The sequence below is a fragment of the Sceloporus occidentalis genome, unplaced genomic scaffold, assembly GCF_023333645.1.
Source record: "Sceloporus occidentalis isolate IW3139 unplaced genomic scaffold, rSceOcc1.0.p SCAF_1, whole genome shotgun sequence".
Taxonomy (NCBI): domain Eukaryota; kingdom Metazoa; phylum Chordata; class Lepidosauria; order Squamata; family Phrynosomatidae; genus Sceloporus; species Sceloporus occidentalis.
This window is the reverse complement of record NW_028316981.1, coordinates 17,096,006-17,120,213: the sequence shown is the minus strand read 5'-3', so window position 1 is coordinate 17,120,213 and position 24,208 is coordinate 17,096,006. Positions and strand designations below refer to the sequence as shown.

At 43.8% G+C, this 24,208-nt stretch overlaps 1 protein-coding gene and 1 non-coding gene across 2 annotated transcripts; both read right to left on the bottom strand.

The window, feature by feature from the left end:
* Window positions 1-848: 848 nt before the first annotated feature.
* Window positions 849-18,202, bottom strand: LOC149320975 (uncharacterized). The gene is made up of 10 exons (XM_089478312.1): window positions 18,085-18,202; window positions 13,669-13,753; window positions 13,285-13,444; window positions 11,998-12,099; window positions 7,385-7,492; window positions 6,879-6,971; window positions 5,897-6,592; window positions 2,278-2,569; window positions 1,669-2,109; window positions 849-1,590 (listed from the first exon to the last, which is right to left on the bottom strand). The coding sequence occupies exons 2-10, from the start codon at window positions 13,741-13,743 to the stop codon at window positions 849-851; spliced, it is 2,709 nt and encodes a 902-aa protein (XP_089334438.1). The 5' UTR covers window positions 13,744-13,753; window positions 18,085-18,202.
* LOC149320976 (U1 spliceosomal RNA) lies at window positions 3,747-3,908 on the bottom strand. The gene has a single exon (XR_016279623.1). It is a non-coding gene; the product is annotated as a U1 spliceosomal RNA (small nuclear RNA).
* Window positions 18,203-24,208: the final 6,006 nt, after the last annotated feature.

Below are 24,208 nucleotides of genomic sequence, written 5' to 3'. Positions count from 1 at the left end.
GATGAAATCATTAATTATGGGATGAACCAAGAGAACCAATGAAAATGGATGTACACGCCCACTGGGTGGAAACTGACAAGAGTGGGTGGTGTTTTCCAAGGGCTATAATAATGGCTATGAATCCCAATGTATTGTGTGGGTAGTAGTTGTGGGGTATTGGATAGTCTTGGAGCTGTATATAGTAGAATAAAGTAGATCTTTTATATAAGACTACTGAGTTGTCTGGTGTCTTGAGTGAAGATACAAGAGCCAGCTGGATCCCGAAGAAGTGGGAAGACTTCTGTGGAAGCAAGAGTGAGAAGGCTTGGAGAGTTTGTCAGGGTCTTCAGCCTATTCTCTGTAACTCTGCTGCTTTAGAGCAAAGCTTTAACCACTGGCCAAAACTGGTCAGCGCCGGTGCGTAACAAGGTGGTGAGTTTGAGCCAGAGGTGAAGAGCTACAACTCCCATCATCCCTGACAAACTTTATTTATGTATTTGTTTTTATTGTAGGAGCAGTGTTTTTGAATTTATATTAGAATTATGAACCCAAAATTAGCAAGATCAGAGAGAATTAGAACCTTCCTTTTCAGACACCACCTCTGTCTTCCAGCAGCTGATCCTTGCAGCTCATCCTATCACCTATTTCAGAGCCTAGAAAAACTGCTTTTAAAAAAAAAAAAAAAATTACAACTCTCACAATCCCCCTGGACTACAGGAAACTGTAATCCAAGCTCTGCCTACTTCTACTTTGGCACAAAATATAGGGTTCATCAATGATAAAATATTTCTCTCATGGGCAATATGTTATATACTTTAAAACAACTCTCACCTGCACATTTTCAGCATCCAAGTATGCACCACTCTCTTCTATAGGGGTTTAGATCTTTCATAATACAATTCATCCACATGGGTCCTCTCATGACTGATAAGAGCTGATGTTGAAGGAAAACAATCGCCACACATCAAACAGGTATAAGGTTTGTCTGCTGCACAGGTTCTCTGATGTCTTGTGAGGTCTGCACTTTGAACAAAACCTTTCTGGCACCTCAAGCATTTGTGGGTTCTCTCTGCTGGGTGAAGTCTCTTGTGTTTAGCTAAGGGTAAAGGATCAGCAAAGCACTTCCCACACTCTAAGCATTTAAAAGGTTTCTCCTCTGTGTGCACTCGTTGATGTCTCATGAAATGAGATTTGTCAGCAAAACGTTTTCCACACTCAACACAGTCAAAAGTTCTGTCTCCTGTGTGAACTCTCCGGTGTTTAGAGAACGTTGACGGTTCAGAAAAGCACTTCCCACATGCAAGACATTTATAGGGTCTCTCCCCTGTGTGGACTCTTTTGTGTTTAGCCAAGGTTGAAGAATCACCGTAACACTTCCCACACTCCAAGCACTTATAAGGTTTCTCACCAGTGTGGACTCTCCTGTGTATGGCAAAGGCCGAAGAATCAGCAAAACATTTCCCACAATGCAAACACTTGTAAGGCTTCTCTCCTGTGTGGACTCTCTCATGCCGTGTGAGATGTGCTTTTGCTGCAAAACACTTCCCACACTGTAAACACCTATATGGTTTCTCTCCAGTATGGACTCTCTGATGTCTTATGAAGTTGGATCTGCTAGCAAGACACTTCCCACATGCCAAGCATTTAAAGGATTTTACTTCCACATGGACCTTCTGGTGTCTCAAGAACTGTAATTTGCGGCCAAAATATTTTCCACATTCCAAGCATTTATATACGTTCTCTGCTGTGTGGGCTCTCTGGTGTCTTGCAAAGGTTGAGGGATCGGCAAAAGACTTCCCACATGCTATGCATTTGTAGGGTCTCTCTCCTGTGTGGACTCTCCTATGTATTGCAAAGGATGTGGCATAAGCAAAACACTTCCCACACTCCGAGCATTTATATGGTTTCTCTCCTGTGTGGACTCTCTGGTGCTTTGCAAAGATTGAAGGTTGAGCAAAACTCTTCCCACAGTCCAAACATTTATACAATTTCAGTCCTGTGTGGACTTTTTGGTGGTCCCTGAGAGATGACTTTTGACGAAACCGTTTCCCACAGTCCACACATTTATGATGTTTCTCTCCTGTGTGGATGGATTGGTGATCCAAGAGAGATGATTTTTGACTAAAACACCTTCCACACTCAAAGCATTTATATGGAAATTTCCCTGTGTGGAATCTCTGGTGCACCAGAAGATGAGATTTCCAAGCAAAACATTTTCCACATTCTAGACACATACAGGGTTTCTCCCCTGTGTGGATCCTCAGGTGGCTTGTAAGATTGGATTTGGTGGTACAGCACTTACCACATTCTAGGCATTTATATGGCTTCTCACCTGTGTGGATTCTTTGATGGATCATAAATTTTGACTGCTGAGCAAAGCATTTCCCACACTCCAAGCATTTGTAGAATGTCTTTTCCACATGGACTCTCTGATGGTTCATGAGGTGTGATTTCTGAGTAAAGCATCTCCCACACTCCAAGCATTTATATGGTTCTTCTCCTGTATGAATGTGTTGATGTTTGGAAAGGCTTGGTTTTTTTGTAAAATATCCTGGCCAAACTGTGGGTAAGTGCAATTTTCTGTGTTCACCTTTGGAAATAAAGTAGAATCAGGAAACAAAAATACTTAAAACAAAAAAAAGTAAGCTTAGGAAGTAGGCTGAAGCAGAAAACAACCATTAAGACTTCAGCAATATTAACATACTGAATACAAAGCCAGCCTGTCAACATCTCCCATGCTTATCTCCTGAGTCTGTAAGTTACTTTTTAGGGTACAACTAGAGTCCCTAGCTACTATGGCACTTTTCCAATTACCATTCTGTTGGGAGATTTTGGGAGTTGAATTCCAAAAATCTTTCCAAGCTCTGCTCATTTTATTTCACTGTCCCCTTCCCCATTAATTCACTTCAAAATACTAAGGACTTTATCACACCAAGTTCGTAAGACACCACAATCTTTTTAGTCTATGCCCTAGGAAATACAAACATACTGGGTTGGAGACACTCATTATTGCACAGCTCTTTCAAACTGCCATGGTGCTGTTTCTGTTTAAACCTCTGCCTTCCTCACACTGGCCTCCATAGCCCTGCTTTCCTGCCCTATCCTCTTCCCAGTATACCTTTTGGTCTGTATTTATTTTTATTTTTAACGTAATTGCATGATCATGACAATATATTAAGTAATAGAAAAGAAAAGAAAAGAAATGGGGGGAGGACAAAAACAGCCTGCTCAGGAATAGCAACAAGGAGGGGAGATGAGCAGAATGATGCCTGCTCACATCATGGATTGCTTGCATACTGGAACTGCTTCAAGAGGAACTTATCACACTTGAATCAACAGTGGAAAAGAAACACGACCGGGAAACATTGACAGGTGCTGCCAGTCAATGAGAGGCAGTGCTCCATCAATGGAGGGACTACAAAATAGTTACTGGACAGACATAGTCATGTGAAAAGGGAGAGTCACAGACACTGACATCCTGCTCTAATTCCAATTTTCACGCCTTGTGTGATAAAGTTCTAACACAGCACATCTTAAAAGCTAGATGTTCAGTTTTAACTATATATGAAAAGAACAAGGCCCTGTTGCCAGTCTTATGATACAAAGAAGACCAAAAATAATGAAGGGACCAAAACAGGGAGGAATACAGGAGGAGAGGAAAAGAGCCAAGGAAGAATTATACTTTCAATCCAAATTGAAGAAATATACAAAAGGAAAGGTGTAGATGTCAGAAAGCATTAGACACTCTAAAAGCAGATTTTTTTTTCCAGGGGAAAGCGCGAACACAGTCCCCCACTACCACAAATTATGCAGTCAAGTTTCTCCACCCGGGGAAATCACAGGGGTCAGCACACCCAGATTGCAATGGACGAGCCTACCCAGGGAAAACCACCTTTGCGACCACGGTGTCTCCCTTAAAAGCAGATTTTGAGAAATGGATCAGGGTGGGTAATAGAAATACAACAACCCCACTTTTACTAACAGCAAAAGCACTGACATGGCAAAGATAACGAAATGATAAATCGGGGGGGGGGGGGGGGGAGAGATTTGACACATCAGTGAGCCTCTAAGATTGAGAGATTTTCAAATGAGCAATAAAAAAATTAACGCAGATTAATATCACTTTAGTAAGGATTATGATAATCCAGAGACAACAGAAGAGATAGAGAACGTGAAGGTGATACAGAAATTCCCAAAGAAAAATACAGTACCCAGGCCAGGAATGGAAAAGAGAACTAAGCGTGGCCTTTGCAGATTTTCAGCATCTTTGTAGGGATTGTAACATGATTCAGACTTTCTGCCTGCCATGGAATCTCCAGCTAGATCCTTCCATTATCTTTAATTTAAACAAAGGGGGAGAGTCTATTCTGCTGCACCTTCCCAAGGACACCACAGTTACATCAGAAAAAACAAAGGAGTATATCAGATGGAAGTTTTTGCACATCAGTTCCGACATGAGTGCGGATCCAACAATGTGGATTCACGTTATAACGTGAATGTTTTATCACACTGGTTGCCCTTCCATCATTCTTCCGAAGCGAGTGGGAAGCGAATCCAAGGCAATTCACGTGATGCAAATTCATGCAAAACGGAGTGAGGGCAAATTGTTTTACCACACCAGTGAATCAGCACCGTTGCACATGTTCAGTGGGGGTTTGGACGCATCCTGACCTTTTATGCTTCCGGGGGCAGCGAGGAAAGGAACTGCTTCCTGTTTCCTGTTTTGCCTTATCGCATGATTGCGTGCATGTTAGCTCCATCTCCTCGGGTGTTTCCTTTCACATGAATTCCCTTTTTTAATTCAGGAATTTTGTGATGTCCCCTGCAACGCAGACTCCAGCCATGCGTCTTTCTATTATGACCACGCTGCTTGCCAGGTACCAGCAGCTGTGGCTTAGGAGGAAGGAAAGGCGGAGGGGGATGCTGAGATTCTTGCGTGTGTGGATGAGATCCAGGGGGGTTGGGGGTCTCTCCACTAGGGATGTTTGCCAGCTCTTAAGGCAAGGCGATATTAACTGGGTTCTGGCTCACCTTGCAACAATGCTGGAACCCGGTGCTACTGGATCCGGCCACAGATAGCGAGGGGCTGGTGGAATGAGGAATTGGTCCACATGTGGAACAATGATATGTGGATGCGCCACTTCAGGATGCCCAGAAGCACCCTCTTTGAGTTGGCGGAAGTCCTCCAGCCCCACATCACAGCAATGAACACCGTGATGAGGAGGGGCCATCACAGTGGAGGAGAGGGTCGCCATCACCATTTGGTGGCTTACCAGCCAGCTGATGTATCAGAAGGTGGCCCTGCAGTTCCAGATTGGGGTCTCCACAGCAGCTGTAATATGTATCCAGGTGTGCCAGGCCATTGAGAAGCACCTCCTCAAGAAGACCGTATGGCTGGGAAATCATCATTGCATATGTATCTTTCAAAGCAACACTGCATGGCTTCATGCACGCCACACATATTTTTATGTTTTTGTCAAGTTTTATTGTGGAACCAAGTGTTAAGGAGCACTGAGTTAGAACCAAAAAAAAGCAAAACACAACCATAACAGTGAAACCATATAGTAAACATAAACTTTTTAAAGTGCAACAGTAGAACAGAACGATAAACATTTAAACCATATCGAACTATTACATGTATAAAACAATGCCCACAGCCCATAGGGGAAAAGCATAATACTTTGATCATTGGGGATGTGTGGGTGTGCTGAGGTAGAACACGAACTCAGTCACTACAACAACAGTGCAACCTTAAAGTAAACATAAACCTTTTAAAGTAGAAAAGTAGAATGAAACCAAAACCATTGTAAGCATATCAAACAGTAACATTTATAAAACAATGTCCATGGACCGTAGGGAGAAATTGATGTTCATTTGGTGTTTTGGATGGCCTTGCAGAGACAGCACCAGCATCATGGTGAGTATATTTGCTTTCTCTTCACCATCCTCTTCCCTCTGTTCGCAGCAGTGCTTGTCCCAGTGCATTGGGATTCCAGCACAGGCAGTGTCATCTGGGAACCAGGCATAATCTCATCCTGGCTCTCTGTATCCTCCACTGTTACATTATGGGAGAATTCCCCCCCAACCTGGGTGGGAGTTTCTTGGGTAAGGTTTCCTTTACATTGAGCCTTTGGCCTCTTTGATGGCCAGTGAAGGTCACTCCCTCCAGCTTGCCCCATAGCATTTCCAGCATTAAAATGTGTGATTTTTGCCCTAAGGAGTTCCATCTGTAGGGCTGCCAGGGATTCATTTACCTTGATGTGCCTCTCCGTCAGAGCTGTATCAGCCCTTTGGGCCTCCATCATCTCAGCTGCATATGTGGCCATGGTTTGAAAGCACGCTCCGATTTTCATGCTTTCCTGCCTGCAAGCTTGAGTGTCTGAAGTGCAGGTGTCCATCCATTGCTGCAGTAGTTCAGACTCATGCTGCCACTGCCTGTGCTGCCTGTTAGAGATTGCCCTGTTCTGGCGCCTGAACAGTCTCCATTCTTGCCTCCCATGTGCGATGATGGAGTTGGCAATGTGTTCCCCTCTTCTTTCCCTACCATCTCTAACCTCCTGTTCGTGCACTGGGAGATGTACTACTCCAGGCCTCTTCATTCCATTTTCTCGCTCTGCAGAAGAAAAGATCACATAGATGTTAGTTGCACTGTTACGTGAGGCAGCACTCTTATTTCCTGCAATGCGATCATTCATTACCTGCAACACAACAAGTGCTGAGACCTTTTCGGCCCCTCTGCAAAAACCATGGAATGCCGCACTTCTGACTTGGGGACTAAATTGAACATATACAGTGGGAATACTTCTTTGCTCTGGTATAAATCTCCACAGCTACAAGCTTGTGGAAAGTGCATGGAACGTACAATCAAGAATACATTATCTCTAGATAACACTACCTACCACCATGAGCTCTAGGGGGTTGAGGGATGACTGCTGCAACATCATTTTGTGTTTCACTAGGAGGAGCGTCATCCAGGCCTTCCACAATTTTATCTGCAAGATAAAAAAGGGAAAACAGGGCTAGTTAGTTATAATTCTGTAAAATAACGTGGGCTGATAATATCCCAAAAAAAACCAGCAAGAAAACTTTGCAGTGCACGTGAGTAACAGAGCCGAGCTAGCTGGCTGCTAATACAGTGATGTGAAACCTATGTTGGAGGCTTTGCATTTAGGCCCATGGGGACTATTCCTCACTTTCCTGCATCTAGGATTTAGTATACATGGTTTGATTTCTTAATATAATGGCAACACATGTAGGAACTTGCAAATAAACAGTGGATTTCCAGCCTTGGAGTGCGGGAACTTGTATGGTTCTTTTTCACACTTGTCACTGTACTTTCAGAAGACAGAACTGGAAAAGAATGGGGTAGCTAGTGTTACTATTTTGCAACAAGATGTCTCTACACCTTCTCCATGGCTGTGTAGATCCTCCTGCTCCTGGCCTCCCGGCATGTCCACTGCCTCAAGCTCCTCCTTCAGGACGGCATATAGATCGAGGCCCACCTCTTCCTTTCCTAGATGGTAGGGAAAGATGAGACAAATATGAAAACACATGTAAGAGAAGTACTACAGAATAGGGGGCATTAAACAAATTTGACAAGAGTTATGATACAGAGTGAACAGATGAACAACAGCTTTCCCTTTAGTATTTTGGGCCTCCCCAAAACACCAATTCACATTCCAGTGATTAGGAAATAGGCTGGTGAACTTAAGATGAAAATGACTGTTCTATGTACTAGGCACATTGAATGTAACAGGATTTGAAACTGATCATGAAAGAGGTGTCAATACCACTGGGGACATGGTTGATTTGAGACAACATTGAGGGCACAATGCAAAAAACAACACACACAAAAAAGGCTGCACATACATACCTGTCAGTATGCTGTTGTCGGGCACTTCCTGGGGCTCTGCTTCCTCAGCAGGAACAGGAGGAAGGGTGACGCCCTCCTAGCTACCCTCAGAGCCCTCCATGGTACCCTGCTGTGGCAAATCGATGCTTCTGCTTAGTACCATTGGCTGGAAGGTCCGGCTGCCTTGCATGAATCTATCCATTTCATAAAAGACGGACACGTCACCCTAGACTTGCCACTGGTTGCATTGTGGCAGCAAACATTTGTATAGTTTTGCTTCATTATTTTAGACTTTGTCCTGCATTCCTCAGGCATTCTGTCATGCCCTCTTGATCGCATCTGCTCCAATATTCTATTATAGATAGCGAGGTTTCTATGGTTGGAGTTCAGGTGCCTCTGAATCTCCTCATCCCCTCAGAAACACAGCAGGTCCAAGATCTTATATATGTACTTATATATATGCATCATATATCATCTGTCTGTCTATCTATCTATCTATCTGACTTTTATATATATATATTTACATATGGTTTTTTTTCTCCCTGCCAAGGCTCCCCTGGATGCAAGACTTTGGAGGCTCCAAATGTTCCCTTAGAAAATGGTCGCCATGCAGCAAGAGAGGCAACATTGCAATCCCAAGGGGTACCCCAGGCCAGCCTTTTCATTTTACCCTATCCGGAGGGTGATTCTTAGCTTTGGGGTAATCCTTGATATCTTCTCTTCGAATCTTTTGCGCAATAACTTGAAAGTCGATTGTAAATGGTCCTGGACTCCTTCCTCTTAGAAAGCCACGCAGAGAATGGCTTTTTCCTTTGTCACGCAAAAGTTTGCAAGCAAGCCAGCAGTGTTTCCTGCATGTGCAAAAACCACCTGAAGCGCCATCTGCTGGCCCGCCAAAAGTTTTACTGGCAAGGCCCTAACTCTGGAAGCCAGATTTGGGGCATCGGCTGGTGTGTTGGCCTGTGTTTGTTTTGGCCTGTGTTTCTTCTGGGCTGTGTTTCTTTTGGGCTGTGTGGTTTGGGGCCTGCCTCCCTGCCACAGACTCATCTTTGCTGGCTTGCCCTTGCTGCCTGCTGTCTCCTGTCTTCCAGTGATTGCCTGCGTAGACCAACTGGAGGCACAGAATGCAGCACTGGTTGCCCGCATTGCCCAGCTGGAGGCAAAGGATGCAGAGGTGAAGGGCAAGCTGCAGGGAGGTAAGTCTTCCCCACCTTAAAATTTAGGGGTGGATGGGAGAAAGGAACAACCATCAAATTCTAACCACGTCCTTTTACCATTCCAGCACAAAGGCGTATTGAATCCCTGGGGAAGGCGATCATCCAAGCACATCTGCGCATGGACAGGCAGAGTCTGTGGCTAAACCACTTCTGCATGTGGCACACCCCACCAGGCTCCCCAATGTGGTGTGAGTGTGGTGCCCGACCCCCTGCAAGCTGTGAAGTAACAGCCAGTGGGTATTTTTATGTGTATTGCTATGCATGCGCGCGCATGCACGTGTGTGTGTGTGTGCGCGTGTGTCTGTGAACCCCCCCCCTGCAAGCTGTGAAGGAACAGCCTACAGGTATTTTTATTTTATGTGTATTGCTGTGTGTGTGTGTTTGTCTTCTTTTCCAACAACCCTCCCCCCCCGAAAGCTGTGCAGGAACAGTCAGCGGGTATAATTTATTTGCTCTCTCCTTTTTTATTGCTTTTTTATTGCTGTGTGTATATATGTGTGCGTATCTCTGGAGCCCTGGTGGCGCAGTGGTTAAATGCCTGCACTGCAGCCACTCACTCAAAACCACAAGGTTGCAAGTTCAAGACCATCAAAAGGGCCCAAGCTTGACTCAGACTTGCATTTATTTACGTTATTTACGCATTCTTCCGAGGAGGTTGCTAAAGTGAGTACCCAGATTGTTGGGGTAAATTAGCTTACAGTTGTAAACCGCTTAGACACTGCTTAGGTGATATGAAGCGGTATATAAATGAAGCTTGTTTGTTTGTTTGTTTGAGAGTGTGCCCCCCCCATCAGCTGTTATGTAACAGGTGCCGGTTGTGATTTATTTTATCATTATCATTTATACATTCTGATTTGTAAATAAAATAATTTATTTATTCATAGCTTGTGTCCTGAAGTTTTTGGAGCATTTTTGGAGAATTAGATACATGGATATGGTAGCATATGTATGTGTGTGCATGTGCAATACATATATATACATATATATATACACACACACACACACACACACGTATTGACAAACATCTAAGAGCACGTGTGTGTGTATATATATATATATGTATGCATAGCATACGTATATATATATATATATATATATATGCCAGAAGACAAGCATGGATATGGCAGCGTATGTATGAGTATGCACGAGCAAAACATATATATATACACATGTGCATTGACAAACATATAAGAGCGCACGTGTATAGCATGTGTGCATATATATATATATATATATATATATGCATGTTGACAAACATATCAGTACGTATGTGTATATACACATATATGTGTGTGTTGTGATATGTTTGTCAACATGCATATATATATATATATATATATATATATATATATATATATGCACACATGCTATACACGTGCGCTATTATATGTTTGTCAATGCACATGTGTATATATATGTATTGGATGTGCACACACATGCATACGCTGCCATATCCATGTATGTCTTCTTGCATATATATGTGTATGCTATGCATGTATATGTATATACATGTGTACATGTATATAAAGGAAAAACACAGATGTGTGTGTAGATGCACATGCATGCTTGCTCTGCTCATATGTATATACACACGCACACGCACACATCTATATATATATATATACACATATATATGTGCATGCATATGCATATGTACCAATGCATATAGGCATGTATATGCATGTGTATAATATATAGATATATATAAATAGACACACACACACATATATATACATATCCATATATTCACATTCACGCAAACACACACACACACACACACACACATATATACACATATATCTGTATATTCACATTCACGCAAACACACACACACATATATATACATATATTCACATTCACACAAACACATGATTTACTCCAGACACACCTCACGCTCCAACATAGTCCCCAGGAAGTGCGCCTGAGGCCAGGGAATACCCCCAGAGACAACGGAGGGATCGCTCCCCACCTCCAGGTTGCCCTGAAAGTGGAAGGAACACCAGAAAGGAATGGGGGAAAACTGCAGCGCCACATCATGGGAAATTCGCAACCCGGGGTGTTTGCGGTGAAATACCAGAGCAGTAGCAAAGCTGCATTCCACACCAGATCAAACTGCAGTGCAATCGAAGGGAGCTTGGAAGCGAATTCTCTGAAGTCACTTTTTTCCCGGTTTTACCAAAATGAGGGGTCACTTTGGAAACACTGCGGAAGCACCTCGCAAGGAGCTCCCATAGAAAGGAATGGCATCTGATAACACATTCGCGTTACAATGTGAAACTGCATCGTTGGAAGTGCAGTCACGTCAGAAATGAGCCGGAACTGAGCCAGAAAGCCATCAAAAAGCTCCGTGTGATATACTCCAAAGAGACCGCCTGGCTCATAGCTCAGCCCCCAAGCCCATTTTCCTGGGAAACATGCAGCGACAGGAGAGAATTGGGTGTGATAGTGATCACCCAGCATACAATGGATTTACTTTATAGAGTATTAAGAATCATTCATAAGAGACAGAGATTGGAAATGTTGCCTTTTTGGACTAGAAATCCCAGAATTCTCCAGCCAACAGGGCTACGTGACTATATTAACAGTAATGAGGCTCAGCGGTCTATGCCAATGTCTTACATACAAGAAAAAGCTAGCTTCAGACATGTCTCAGAATCCTTTGCAAAGTGAATTATTTGCAAAATGGAAAATTTAGTGACACATACACATGGATCCTTTAGGTGAGGAACTGATGTGAAATTGCTTCATTCAAGGGGCAGAAATTCCTAAAAATCACTGAGCTGGGGCAGGAACACCAGGAAATGGGAAAGGCATGGAAATCTAAAACCTGCAGGCAACCCTTTCTTCTACAGGAGGTATGTGAAGCACAACATCGTAAAAGAAATGGGATGGGGGAATCAGGAATTTAAATAATTTACTTTTAGAATTTTGGTTAGTTGAGCCCCTCACCTGAGTTGATGATGGAATTCTCTGTCCCACCCGCAGCCCAAGAATCCGACACCCAGGGAGCTTCCCCTTGTTCCAGCCGGGAGATGAGCTCAGGCTTGATCACTAGAATTCCTTCCCAGGAAAAGAGAGAAGAGGAAGTATTAAGATGCTCCTAGAATCATAGTTGGAAGAGAGCCACCAAGTCCCACCTCCTGCCATGCCAGAAGACACAATCAAAGCACCCCCAACAGATGGCCTTCCAGACTCAGTTTAAAAACTTCCAAAGAAGGGGACTCTGAGGGAGTGTGTTCCACTGTCAAACAGCTCTTACTGTCAAGAAGTTGAGGTGGAATCTCTTTTCCTGTAACTTTACATCCATAGCTCTGGTTCCTGATCTCTGGAGCAGCAGAAAGCAAGTGTACTCCATCCTCAGTATAATAATATTTCAAATATTAAACAAGTTATCATGTCACCTCTTAACCATATCTTCCCCAGGCTAAACACAACCTGTTCCCTAAGCTGCTCCTCATAGGAAATAGTTTCTAGACCTTTCACCATTTTGGTCACTCTCCCCTGAGATGCTCCAACTTGTCAATATCCCCCTTGAACTGTGGTGCCCAGAACTGGACACAGCATTCCAGACAAGGACTGACTAAAGGAGAAATAGAGTGGCACCATTACTTCTCTTGATCGAGATACTATGCTCCTATTGATGCAGCCTAGAATCACATTGTTTTTTTAGCTGCCCCATCACACTGTTGGTTCATGTTCTACTTGTGGACTACTAAGACTCAAATGTTATCAAATTCAATTTATGCCTGCCTTGCCAAAAAGCGAGAGAGAGAAAATTCCACCATTTTGGCAAAGGATTTATTCTCACAGTTATGACTAGAAGACATTCTTTGTATCTGACTTAGGATGCATATTTTAGGTTCGATGAGGAGTGTCAACACTGGGTGTCCTCCCAAAGAAATCAGGTCACTTATTTTTATCTATCTCTAAGAAGGCTTTGCTCAATGGACACTGCAAAAAGATGACCCCAGGGAGATGAGTATTGATTTCCCCTGAGTAAATGTGTCACTCAAGTGAGAGGCAACAAGCCAATGCTCACAAAATTACTTCCAGAGTTAATTGAACCTTTTCTAATCCTAACTTGTCACAGATTGTTGTTATGTGAAGGAAAGGGAGTAAGCATACCATTCAACCTGCCCTCATCTTTTAAATTAAGCTGAGAAACAGGTGACTGGAAAAAACAAACAAGAGCCTTGTTTGAAAAACAGAAGATACTGCTAAAATGTAGCAACAGGCAGGAGACTGTTAAAGAGGAACCCATTTTCTTACCTAAGGAGGCCATGTTTCCATAATTCTCCATCATGACCTCCTTGTACAAGGCTCTCTGGTCTGGATCCAGCAGGGCCCCCTGTCCCTCTGTGAAATACACAGCCACATCTTCGAAGATCATTGGGCCCTGAAAAAAATACACAGAGGGACACCATCTCAGTCTGCAAAACATCCACAGAAACCCTTTCAAATGATTAGCCACAGACGGAGAAACTCACTAGAGCTCTAAGATCACTCAGAGATCACCCTTCTCTCTGTCAGGCTGCCCAACTGGCCCCAATCTCCTTGTACTGATCTTGCTGTCCTTCTTCCTCTCCCTTGCTCCCTATCAGCTTTTGGAAGATCTCTTACCTGGATTGGTTCTCCTGCAATTTCTTGCCTTGTCCCAGAAGGAGGGAGCAATTGTGAGTGAAATCCAGACATCATTCTTCACTCTCTGGGAGCAAGGAGCGCAAAGCAAAGATTTCAGAAATACAGATATTGAAGATCATATTCTCAAAGTCAGGATGCAAAGGGATCTTGTAGCACCTTTGAGGCTGATGGAAAGAAAGAAGCTGGGAGCATGAGCTTTCATAGACCTGCGCCTACTTCCTCAGATGCAGGAAGGGAGGGTAAAGAGACAGGCCTATTATCTAAGCAGGCTGTGTGTGCGAGAATTGCCATAGAAAAGCAAAACTTGGGGTTATGGAGATGAGGTGACAAGTTCAATTTTAACTATGGCCTTTGGGGGATAAGCCAGTGAGTGAGTCTTGAAGGTGCTACAAGAGTCCTTTGCACACTGGTTTTCCAGATTAACAGAGCTATGCCTTTCAGTTTAAAATCAGGTTGTTTGTTACCTTCTCTGGAACAGATGAAGATGTGAAGAAAAAAAAGAGGCAAAAATCTAAAGGTGTTCAGCAATTATTCACTTTGGCCTTTTGTCCCTTTCACCCAGAGCTAGAATAAGGCATGTGCACATGATGTATTTTCTCCAGAATTTTGTCACAGAAAGTGCTAAAAGAAGCCTCAGCAATTTCACTCTGAAAGCGTGCAATGACACCTCTGAATTCTCCCCCAGGTTTGAATCTGCCCCTTGCAAACTGAAAAGCAGGAGAGTACCATCTTTCCTCCACTCTGGTAGCCCTGGATGCATCTGCATTACAGAAATAATGCAGTTTGACACCACTTTAACTGCCATGGCTCAATGCTACAGAGTCATGGGATCTGTACTTTCATGTACTATTTAGTCTTCTCTGTCAGAGAGCTCTGGTGTACTAACAAACTACAAATCCCAGGATTCCAAAGTGAAAGCAGCATCAAACTGCATTATTTATGCAGTGTAGATGCAGTCCTTCTGTTTGAAGGGAGTTTTCATGGCAGGGATGCATTCAAATGAGGTATCCTTCACCGACAGTTAGAATCATAGAATAATAGAGTTGGAAGAGACCACAAGAGCCATCAGTCCGTCCTCATTCTGCCATGCAGGAAATCCAAATCAAAGCATCCCCGACAGATAGCCATCCAGCCTCTGTTTGAAGATCTCCAAGGAAAGAGACTCCACTACACTCTGAGGGAGTGTGTTCCACCGTCGGACAGCCCTTACTGTCAGGAAGTTCCTACTAATGTTAAGGTGGAATCTCTTTTCCTTCAGCTTGCATCCATTCCTCCGGGTCCCAGTCTCTGGAGCAGCAGAAAACAAACTTGCTCCCTCCTCAATATGACAACCCTTCAAATATTTAAACAGGGCTATCATATCCCCTCTTAGCCTTCTTTTCTCCAGGCTAAACATCCCCAGATCCTTAAGACGTTCCTCATAGGGCAAGGTTTCCAGACCTTTCACCATTTTAGTCGCCCTCCTTTGGACACACTCCAGTTTCTCTATGTCCTTTTTTAATTGTGGTGCCCAGAACTGGACACAATATTCCAGGTGGGGCTTGACCAAAGCAGAATACAGTGGCACTATTACTTCTCTTGATCTAGACACTATACTTTTATTGATGCAGCCTAAAATTGCATTGGCCTTTTTAGCTGCCGCATCGCACTGTTGACTCATGTTCAACTTATGGTCTACTTAGACTCCTAGATCCCTTTCAAATGTAGTTTCATTCAGCCAGGTGTCCCCCATCCTATATCTGTGCATTTCATTTTTCCACCCTAAGTGCAGTACCTTACATTTCTCCCTGTTGAATTTCATTTTGTTAGCTTTGGCCCAGCTTTCAAGTCTATTCAGATCATTTTGAATTTTGATTCTGTCCTCTGGAGTATTAGCTATTCCCCCTAATTTGGTATCATCTGCAAATTTGATAAGTAGGCCCCCAATTCTGTCATCCAGGTCATTGATAAAGATGTTGAATAACACTGGGCCCAGGACAGACGCCTGTGGGACCCCACTGGTCACTTCTCTCCAGGATGAAAAGGAGCCATTATTGAGCACCCTTTGGGTTCGGCCGGTCAACCAGTTACAAATCCATGTAACAGTTGCCTTGTCTAGCCCACATTTTACAAGATTGTTTGCAAGAATGTCATGGGGAACCCTGTCAAAAGCCTTACTAAAATCAAGATATATTAGACCCACAGCTTTCCTTTCATGTAACAAGGTGGTAATTTTATCTAAGAAGGAGATAAGGTTTGTCTGGCATGACTTCTTTCTCTGAAACCCGTGTTTAATGATCTGCTCCAGAATCTTTCCTGATATTGATGTCAGACTAACTGGACGATAATTGTTGGGATCCTCTTTCTTCCCCTTTTTGAAGATGGGGACAACATTTGCCCTCCTCCAGTCTGCTGGGACCTCTCCTGTTCTCCAGGAGTTTTCAAAGATTATTGCCAATGGCTCCGATATTACATTTGACAGTTCTTTTAATACCCTTGGATGTAGTTCATCTGGTCCTGGAGACTTAAATTCATTTAGATTAACAAGCTATTCCTCTACTATCTCTTTACTTATTCTGTACTGAAATTCCCCTAATCTGTCCTCTATCCTCAGGTTGAGCACCCTTTGCCTTTTCTGAGAAGACTGAGGCAAAGAAGGTGTTGAGTAATTCTGCCTTTTCTCTGTCTTATGTTAGCATTTTGCCATCTTCTCCACGCAGTGGCCCTACCGTTTCCTTCTTCTTCCTTTTGCTGTGGACATATCCAAAAAAGCCCTTTTTGTTGTTCTCAACCTCTGTAGCAAGCCTGAGTTCATTCTGCTCTTTAGCTTTTCTGACTTTACCCCTACATGTGCTTGCTATTTGTTTGAATTCCCCTTTGGTGATTTCTCCATTTTTCCATTTCTTGTACATGTTCCATTTAAAACTTAGCTCAGTTGAAAGTTCCTTAGTCATCCATCCTGGTTTCTTGAGACATCTCCCGTTTTTCTTTCTCACTGGAACTGTTTGAAATTGTGCCTTCAGTATCTCCCTTTTGAGAAATTCCCATCCGTCCTGAACTCCCTTCCCTTTTAGTATTTCTGACCATGGGATCACCCTCAATACTTCTCTAAGTTTACTGAAATCAGCCTTCCTAGAGTCTATAATGCGTGTCTGACTATGCCTGGCTTCTCCTTTCCATTGTATAACAGGACAGTTGAAGTCACCCATCACTACTACAATGATAAAGAATTATGGGCAACATACTTTAAAATATCTGAAAAGTATGAAATTATCAAACCTTTCTTGTAGAATACACTGGCCTACACTACAGTAAATATCATCAGAATCGGTGGCATGGAGATGGTGTTTTGACCACTGGAATTGTATGACTATCTTTTAATCGTTAGGACCACCATCACCCATCGTGGCACTCACTCTTCCAACTCTCATAATCCCTAGTCATATGTTTATGCCGGTTGGTGTCGAATTCAGCTGGAGGGGCCCAGGTTGTGAAATGTTGCTTAGGTACCATTACCTGATGAAGTAAAAAGGCAAGCCGTGTTTAATTTAGAGACTGGATTTGGTGCCTCAGCATATTAAAACCAGAAGGCTCCCACCTGCACCACCCATGGACTAAACGTGTGACTTATCAAGCAGAGAGAGAAGGAGCCTATATACCCTAAAAGCAATAGATCCCATCTCATCTTGCAAGCAAAGCAGGGTCAGCTCTGGTTAGTCCTTGGATGTGAGACCACCAATGAATCCCAGCTGCTGTAGGCTATATTTCAAAGGAAGGAACTGACAAAATCACCTCTAAGGATTCCTTGCCTAAGGAAATCCTACAAAAGCCATGAGGTTGCCGCAGAAGTCAATGGGTGACTTGAAGACATACACACAGTTGTTGTTGTTGGGTGCCTGCATGTCACCTGCAACGTATGGCAACCCTAACGTAAACTTATCACTTGGCAAGATAAGGCCATAGCCTTCCTCTGAGGTTAAGAGTGTGACTTGGTCCAAGGTCACCCAGTAGGTTTGCATGGAAGAGCATAGATTAGAGCCTAGTCTCTAAAGCCCTAGTCCATCACCCAAAACACTAATGTGTGTGTGTGTGTGTGTGTGTGTACATACACACACACGTTTAAAAGCTGCTTTGCCATGCAATAATACATTTATTAGAACTATGTAATAATAATTGGGAATGATACAGATCAGACTTTTATCTTTGAATGGGAGTTCCTGCATGGCAGGGGTAAGGGTTTCAACTGGATGGCCCTTGTGGTCTCTTCCATGATCCCATGATCCCTCCCTTACCATTCCTCTTTAAGAGGGAAGAACAACTTTGTACTGGGCATTTTCTTCACCTTTGCTGCTGCTCTTTCACTCTCATGTGCCTCCCAGTTGTTTCCAGCTTACGGCAATCCTAAAGCAAACTTACCTGCACTGAAGCCAGGCTGATCCCTAAGTCCCAGGCAACAGTTGTTAAAGAAACCTTCCCACCTTTCAGTTGTGTAGAAACCAAATAGAAGAATCAGAAGCTCTTCCGTCCGCAGAGTCTGGACTGGGAGCATGCGTTTTTACCAGCGCCACGCCCCCTTCCCCATCCCAGCCAATCACGACGCTTCTCTCGACGTTCTAGCTCAGCCCATGGAACCTCTGGATGTTGAAGATTCCAAACCCCGGTGGCTGCTGGGAATTGTAGTTCTTTAGACATCCCTCAATGTACTCCACCTCCCTTTGCTGTATTTTTTTTTTGGGGGGGGGGGAATCTATTTGGTTTCCTTTATGGTTTCCACTCCATTTATTCCTCTACAGTTTGGAGATTGGAGGGGAAAAGAAGAGAGATTTTGGACTGATGGGACTATGGAGGACTACATTTCCCAGCATTCATTGAGAGATTCCAGTAGCTATGGAATCCTAGGATTTGTAGTTTTTAAACAAGGTCTTCCAGCCTTCTCTTTGGGGCACCAAGCACTTTTTTTGGCATAGAAGGCTATAAAGTCCCTGTAAAACTACAAATCCCTTAATATTTCATGGGAAACTGATCCATATAATGAATGTTGTCAAATATTAGGTTGTTTTCACCAACTCCCTCTAATGGTGGTTGAAGTGGTTTTAAAATGTGTATATTATACATAGAGTCATAGAGTTGGAAGAGACCGCAAGGGCCATCCAGTCCAACCCCATTCTGCCATGCAGGAAATCACAATCAAAGCATCCCCGACAGATGGCCATTCAGCCTCTGCTTGAAGACCTCCAAGGAAGGAGACTCCACTACACTCCGAGGGAGTGTGTTCCACTATCAAACAGCCCTTACTGTCAGGAAATTGCTCCTAATGTTGAGGTTGAATCTCTTTTCCTGCAGCTTGCATCCATTGCTCCGGGTCCTAGTCTCTGGAGCAGCAGAAAACAAGCTTTCTCCCTCCTCAATATGACATCCCTTCAAATATTTAAACAGGGCTATCATATCACCTCTTAATCTTCTCTTCTCCAGGCTAAACATCCCCAGCTCCCTAAGGCATTCCTCATAGGGCATGGTTTCAAGACTTTTCACCATTTTAGTTGCTCTCCTTTGGACACGCTCCAGTTTCTCAATGTCCTTTTTCAATTGTGGCGCCCAGAACTGGACACAATATTCCAGGTGAGACCTGACCAGAGCAGAATATAGTGGCACTATTACTTCCCTTGATCTAGACACTATACTTCTATTGATGCAGCCTAAAATCGCATTGGCCTTGTTAGCTGCCACATCGCACTGTTGACTCATGTTCAACTTGTGGTCTACTTGGACTCCTAGATCCCTTTCACAGTCGACTGCCTTGTAATATACATACACACACACACACACACATATATATATTTACTATGACAGGTATTTGCTGCAATAAATGAAATGAAAGATCAATATATTTTTTTAATTGTGTGTGTTGTGTTTTAATATACACTTGAATGTTATTATTATTATACAGAAATCTCATTTATCTGCACTGGGTGATCTTGGGCAAGAAGTCACACTCTCTCAGCCTCAAAGGGAGGCAATGGCAAACCTCAGAACAAATCCTGCCAAGAAAACCCCAGGACAAGTTTCACCTCAGGATCACCGTATGTCAGAGGTCCAAAACACACTGCAGAAATAATCCCGTTTGATACCACTTTAACTGCCCTGGCTCAGTGCTCTAGGATTCTGGGACCTGTAGTTTTGTGAAACATTTAGCCTTCTCTGTCAGAGAGCTCTGATGCCCACAATAAACTACACTTCCCCGGATTCCCTAGCACTGAAGCATGGCAGTTAAAACGGTCTCAAACTGGATTATTTCTGCAGTGTCTTTAGTACCTATAGCTGCATCCGCACTGTTGAAATAATCCGGTTTGACACTGCTTTAACTGCCATGGCTCCATGCTATGGAATTCTGGGATTTGTAGTTCCCATGATTTATTTTATTTCTATGCCGCCTTTCTCCCCAAAAAGGGACCCAAGGCGGCTCACAATATAGAAACAGATTTTATATAAACAATTTAAACAGATTTTTATATAAACAATTAAAATAATCTAATTAGAACCCTACAAAGGTAAAATTTAAAACATCTAGAAGTTAAAAGACAATCTAAAACAACAACACCCCCCCAAAAAAATAAAACCAGGATTGCATGATTTTTTTTAAAAGCCCATAGCATTGAGCCATGGCAGTTAAAGTGGTGTCGAAGTGGATTATTTCTGCAGTGCGGATGCAGCCCTGGTCTCATATTCTGTGCTGAAAATAGGAATGCAGTAGCTATGGTTCTGAAAGCTGAGAAGCAGTGGCACCTATTGGGGGAATAGTGATAAATTTGTTCTGCAATTTAACCTGAATTTCAAAGATATCCAAGGAGCTAAACCTATTAGGATAGGGCTTCAGCGCCTTGGATACTTACTTGAAAGCTTCAATTAAATCCTGGAATAAATCCTTGATTGATATGGAAGCTACTCCCTCAGAGATTAGAGCTGGGGCAAAATGGGAAAATACTATTTTCCTATACTTATTTGGACAGACCAACCCATACCAAATACCATTAGACTTGTATTTGGCATCAATGCCTAGTTAGAGGAGGAGGACTTTCTAGAAAGAGCTCCTTGGTCAGAGCCTTTGTTAACTGAAGCATGTATTTCAGATTTCTTTGTATGGTTGTGGAAAGCAGCACAGAGGCAAAAGCTGGCAGGAAAATAATCCGCTAATTTGAAATGTGGTGCTAAAGGAGAGTTCTGCAGATAACACAGACTGCCAAAAAGGCAGAAAAGAACATCAAGCCGGAACTCTCCTTGGAAGCCAAAATGATTAAACTGAGACTTCTGTATTGTAAAGACAATAATACTCAGGAAACTGGAAGGCAGTAGGAAAAGAGCAGTTATATGTGCATTATAGCTGGATAAACAACCACAGCCCTGAATTTGCAAAACTACTGTATATACTCATGTGTAAGTCTAGACATTTTGGTTAAAAAAATTGACCCAAAAAAAACCCCTGAGTCAATGTAAGTACTGTATTTTAATCATATATATCATAATATATCATATAATTATCACATACATACATACATACATATGATGAAAGGCAAGAGTTTAATGTGCCCTGGAAGCACTGATCCTCTTTTACTTTCTCATCCATCCAGCCTTTAGTATGAGCACATATAGTTATGCCTGCTGGAAATTTGTAAGTTCTTTGCTTTGTTTTCCTTTGCTTCATCCGTTACATCCTCCATTGCATGCGCTTAAGTTTTACCCTCGACTAATCCATAGGCCATATAAAAATCCATAATTTTGGCCCCAAAATCTGCCCTCGACTTGTATACAATGTGCCTGCATTATAAGTGGGCGCAGATTTGAGCATATGCTCAACTCTGCATGGAGCTGTGTGGAAGCATGTGGGACACAAGAGGCGTCGCATTCCATTCTAATGAATGGGATGCATGCCCATGGCGCGCATGTACCGCTGCGCCACTGCGCTACCATGCCACCACCGCGTGCACAAGCCCCATTCAAGTGAATGCGGCTTGAGCATACAGAGTATTTGGCTTACGCAGGGGGATCCGGATCCTCCGCGTAAGCCAAGGGACCACTGTATGAGGACTTATAGTCAAGTATATACGGTTATCAGGGCTGATAATAACAGGGCAACTTTGGAAGTCGCTCAATCGGTCAAAGTTGACTTGATGGTTTGATTAACAGCAACTCTCCTATAAAAAGCAGTTCAGCTTCTGGGTACTTTCTTTAGTGGTCAAAGATAACATTGCTGAATAACAAGTTGGTATTTTTTTTCCAACTGGGAGAGAGCAAGTGTTTTCTCCTACCTTCCTGGAAATCTGCAGAGACAGACTCACAGCTTCGTGTGCAATATGATTTCTTGTTAGAGCAATGGAAGGTTATTGATTCTTGTGGGCCCTCTGATGTTTGGAAAGGCAAGACTTCTGACTAAAAACACTTCCCACAATCTGAGCATTTATATGGTTTCTCTCTTAAGTGTGTTCTCTGATGCCTCCCAAGATCTGAATGATGACGAAAACACTTTTGACATTCCAAGCACTTGTGGGGTTTCTCTCCTGTGTGGATTGCCTGATGCTTTCAAAAGGGGAATGGATCAGCAAACCCCTTCCCGCGCTCCAAACATTTATAAGGTTTTTCTCCTGTGTGGACTCTTTGGTGTTTTCCAAATGTCAATGAATGAGCAAAACATTTCTCTCACACTGGTGGCTGGGAAATCAACGTCCTTGTTTCCATTTTTGTCCATCTCCTGGAAGCTATGGAGCAGGACTGGGAACATGGTGAGTCTGGCACACAAATAGGATGGGGGGGGGGGCACCTCTGTGCATTCAGTGGAGGGACTGAACAGGGGGACAAGGGGACCCTGCCTATGCCACAGCGTGTTTCGGTCCACATCTGTCTCCTAAACTCCCGTTTCCCTTGTTTTTTCCCTTTCATATCACACAATGGAACAGAGAATGGTGGCCATGGAGGGCTAGATGTTCCAATTGCAGGACACTGTCCAGGCCCTCCTATAACACCTTGATCCCCGTCAGTCCTGCACCCCCACCTGCACCTCCCCCTTGTACATTCCCCCAAACCACCAACCCCCACCCCTTTGCCCAAAACATGGCCAAATACATGTACGTAAATACTTATCTGTAAATACTTGTGCATAAAACTTGTTTATTTTTATTAAAATGACGCAGTTTTCATACATGCACATGGGATGGCAGGATAGCAAGTCATAGTAGTGTAAGAGGTCAGGGAGGTGGGCATTTTGGGGATATATAGGGATAGGCTAGTGTGTGGCAGGGGAAGATGCTTGCAGTGACATTGGTGGTGGCTCTGGGTGGTGACAGCCATGTCATTGAGGATGGGTGCTGGGTCGCCTGCCTCCTCTAGCTGCCCTCCTTCGCCGGGAACTTCGCCTTCTCACTTGGGGTTGGGAAGGGGGTTCTGCCATTACCAGTCTGCTTCGGAGTCTGACAGATTCCTTGGGTGGAGGATCCTGGGTGTCTACCTCCACAGTGGCTCCCTGCTCCTGTACTGCAGGGATGCCCCTTCTCCCTGTCCCCTGCCCTACAACTCCCATGCCACCCTGGGCCGACTTCATGGCTTCCACGAGGGTGGCCAGCAGAGCAGTCTGGGCCTCCAGGGTGGCACTGAGGCGTTCCTGCTGCTGAAGGGATCTCTCGTCCACCACCTTCTGGAACTCTACCTCCCTCTCCAGATGTGCCAGGAGGCCCCTCATATGTTCTGAGTTCTGTTCCATGAGGCGATCCATGGCACTATTGAGTGTCACCTCCGCTGACTGCCGCACTCTTTTCCCTTGGATCTCGGCCAGGCAGGCCACTGAGGTCATTCTGGCTGTGCAGTTGGGTGCTTCTTGGTCTGTGGGACATAGCACAGGGCACTGGTGAACTACTTAACACATTCTCCAGGATCCAGTGAGAAAGGTAACAGCAAGGGAGGATTGTTTAGGGGGTCTGGATCCATGCAAGTGGTATTCATGCAACAATGAACCCCCATGAACACTACCCCTGGAGGCCCCTGAGCATAGCAGGAAACAATGGTGGCATGCGGTTAATAGCAGAACCTGCCCAGAAGTGCATAACACATCAAACCCCCGCTATATGCCAACTACAACTACAAGCTTCCATGTGCACATGCAATGCAGTGTAATGCAGTTGTATTTTGAGGGGAGGGTGTGTACCATGTGTAATCACAACTGCATGTCACAGCAGCTCAAAACTGCCATCACCTGCCCCCTCTTTGCCCTGGCTGTCATCACTAGCTGTTGTAGCAGCCTGTAGGACAGGCAAACCGTCACAGTGATTACTGGCCATGGAGGACATGGAGGTCCCCTCCTCACAATGGGATGATCTCATGGGCCCTTATCACGTGTACGTCCTATGTGCTTCCATCCCAAAAATGGTTAAAGTGGTGGCGTCCCAGAAAAGCAATCCCATTTGCTATTGGTTATCACACACAGAGCGCAACAACAGGTTAAAAGCACATTAAAGTGGGCCCAATGCGAATTTGGCTATGAAAAGGAGACAGACAA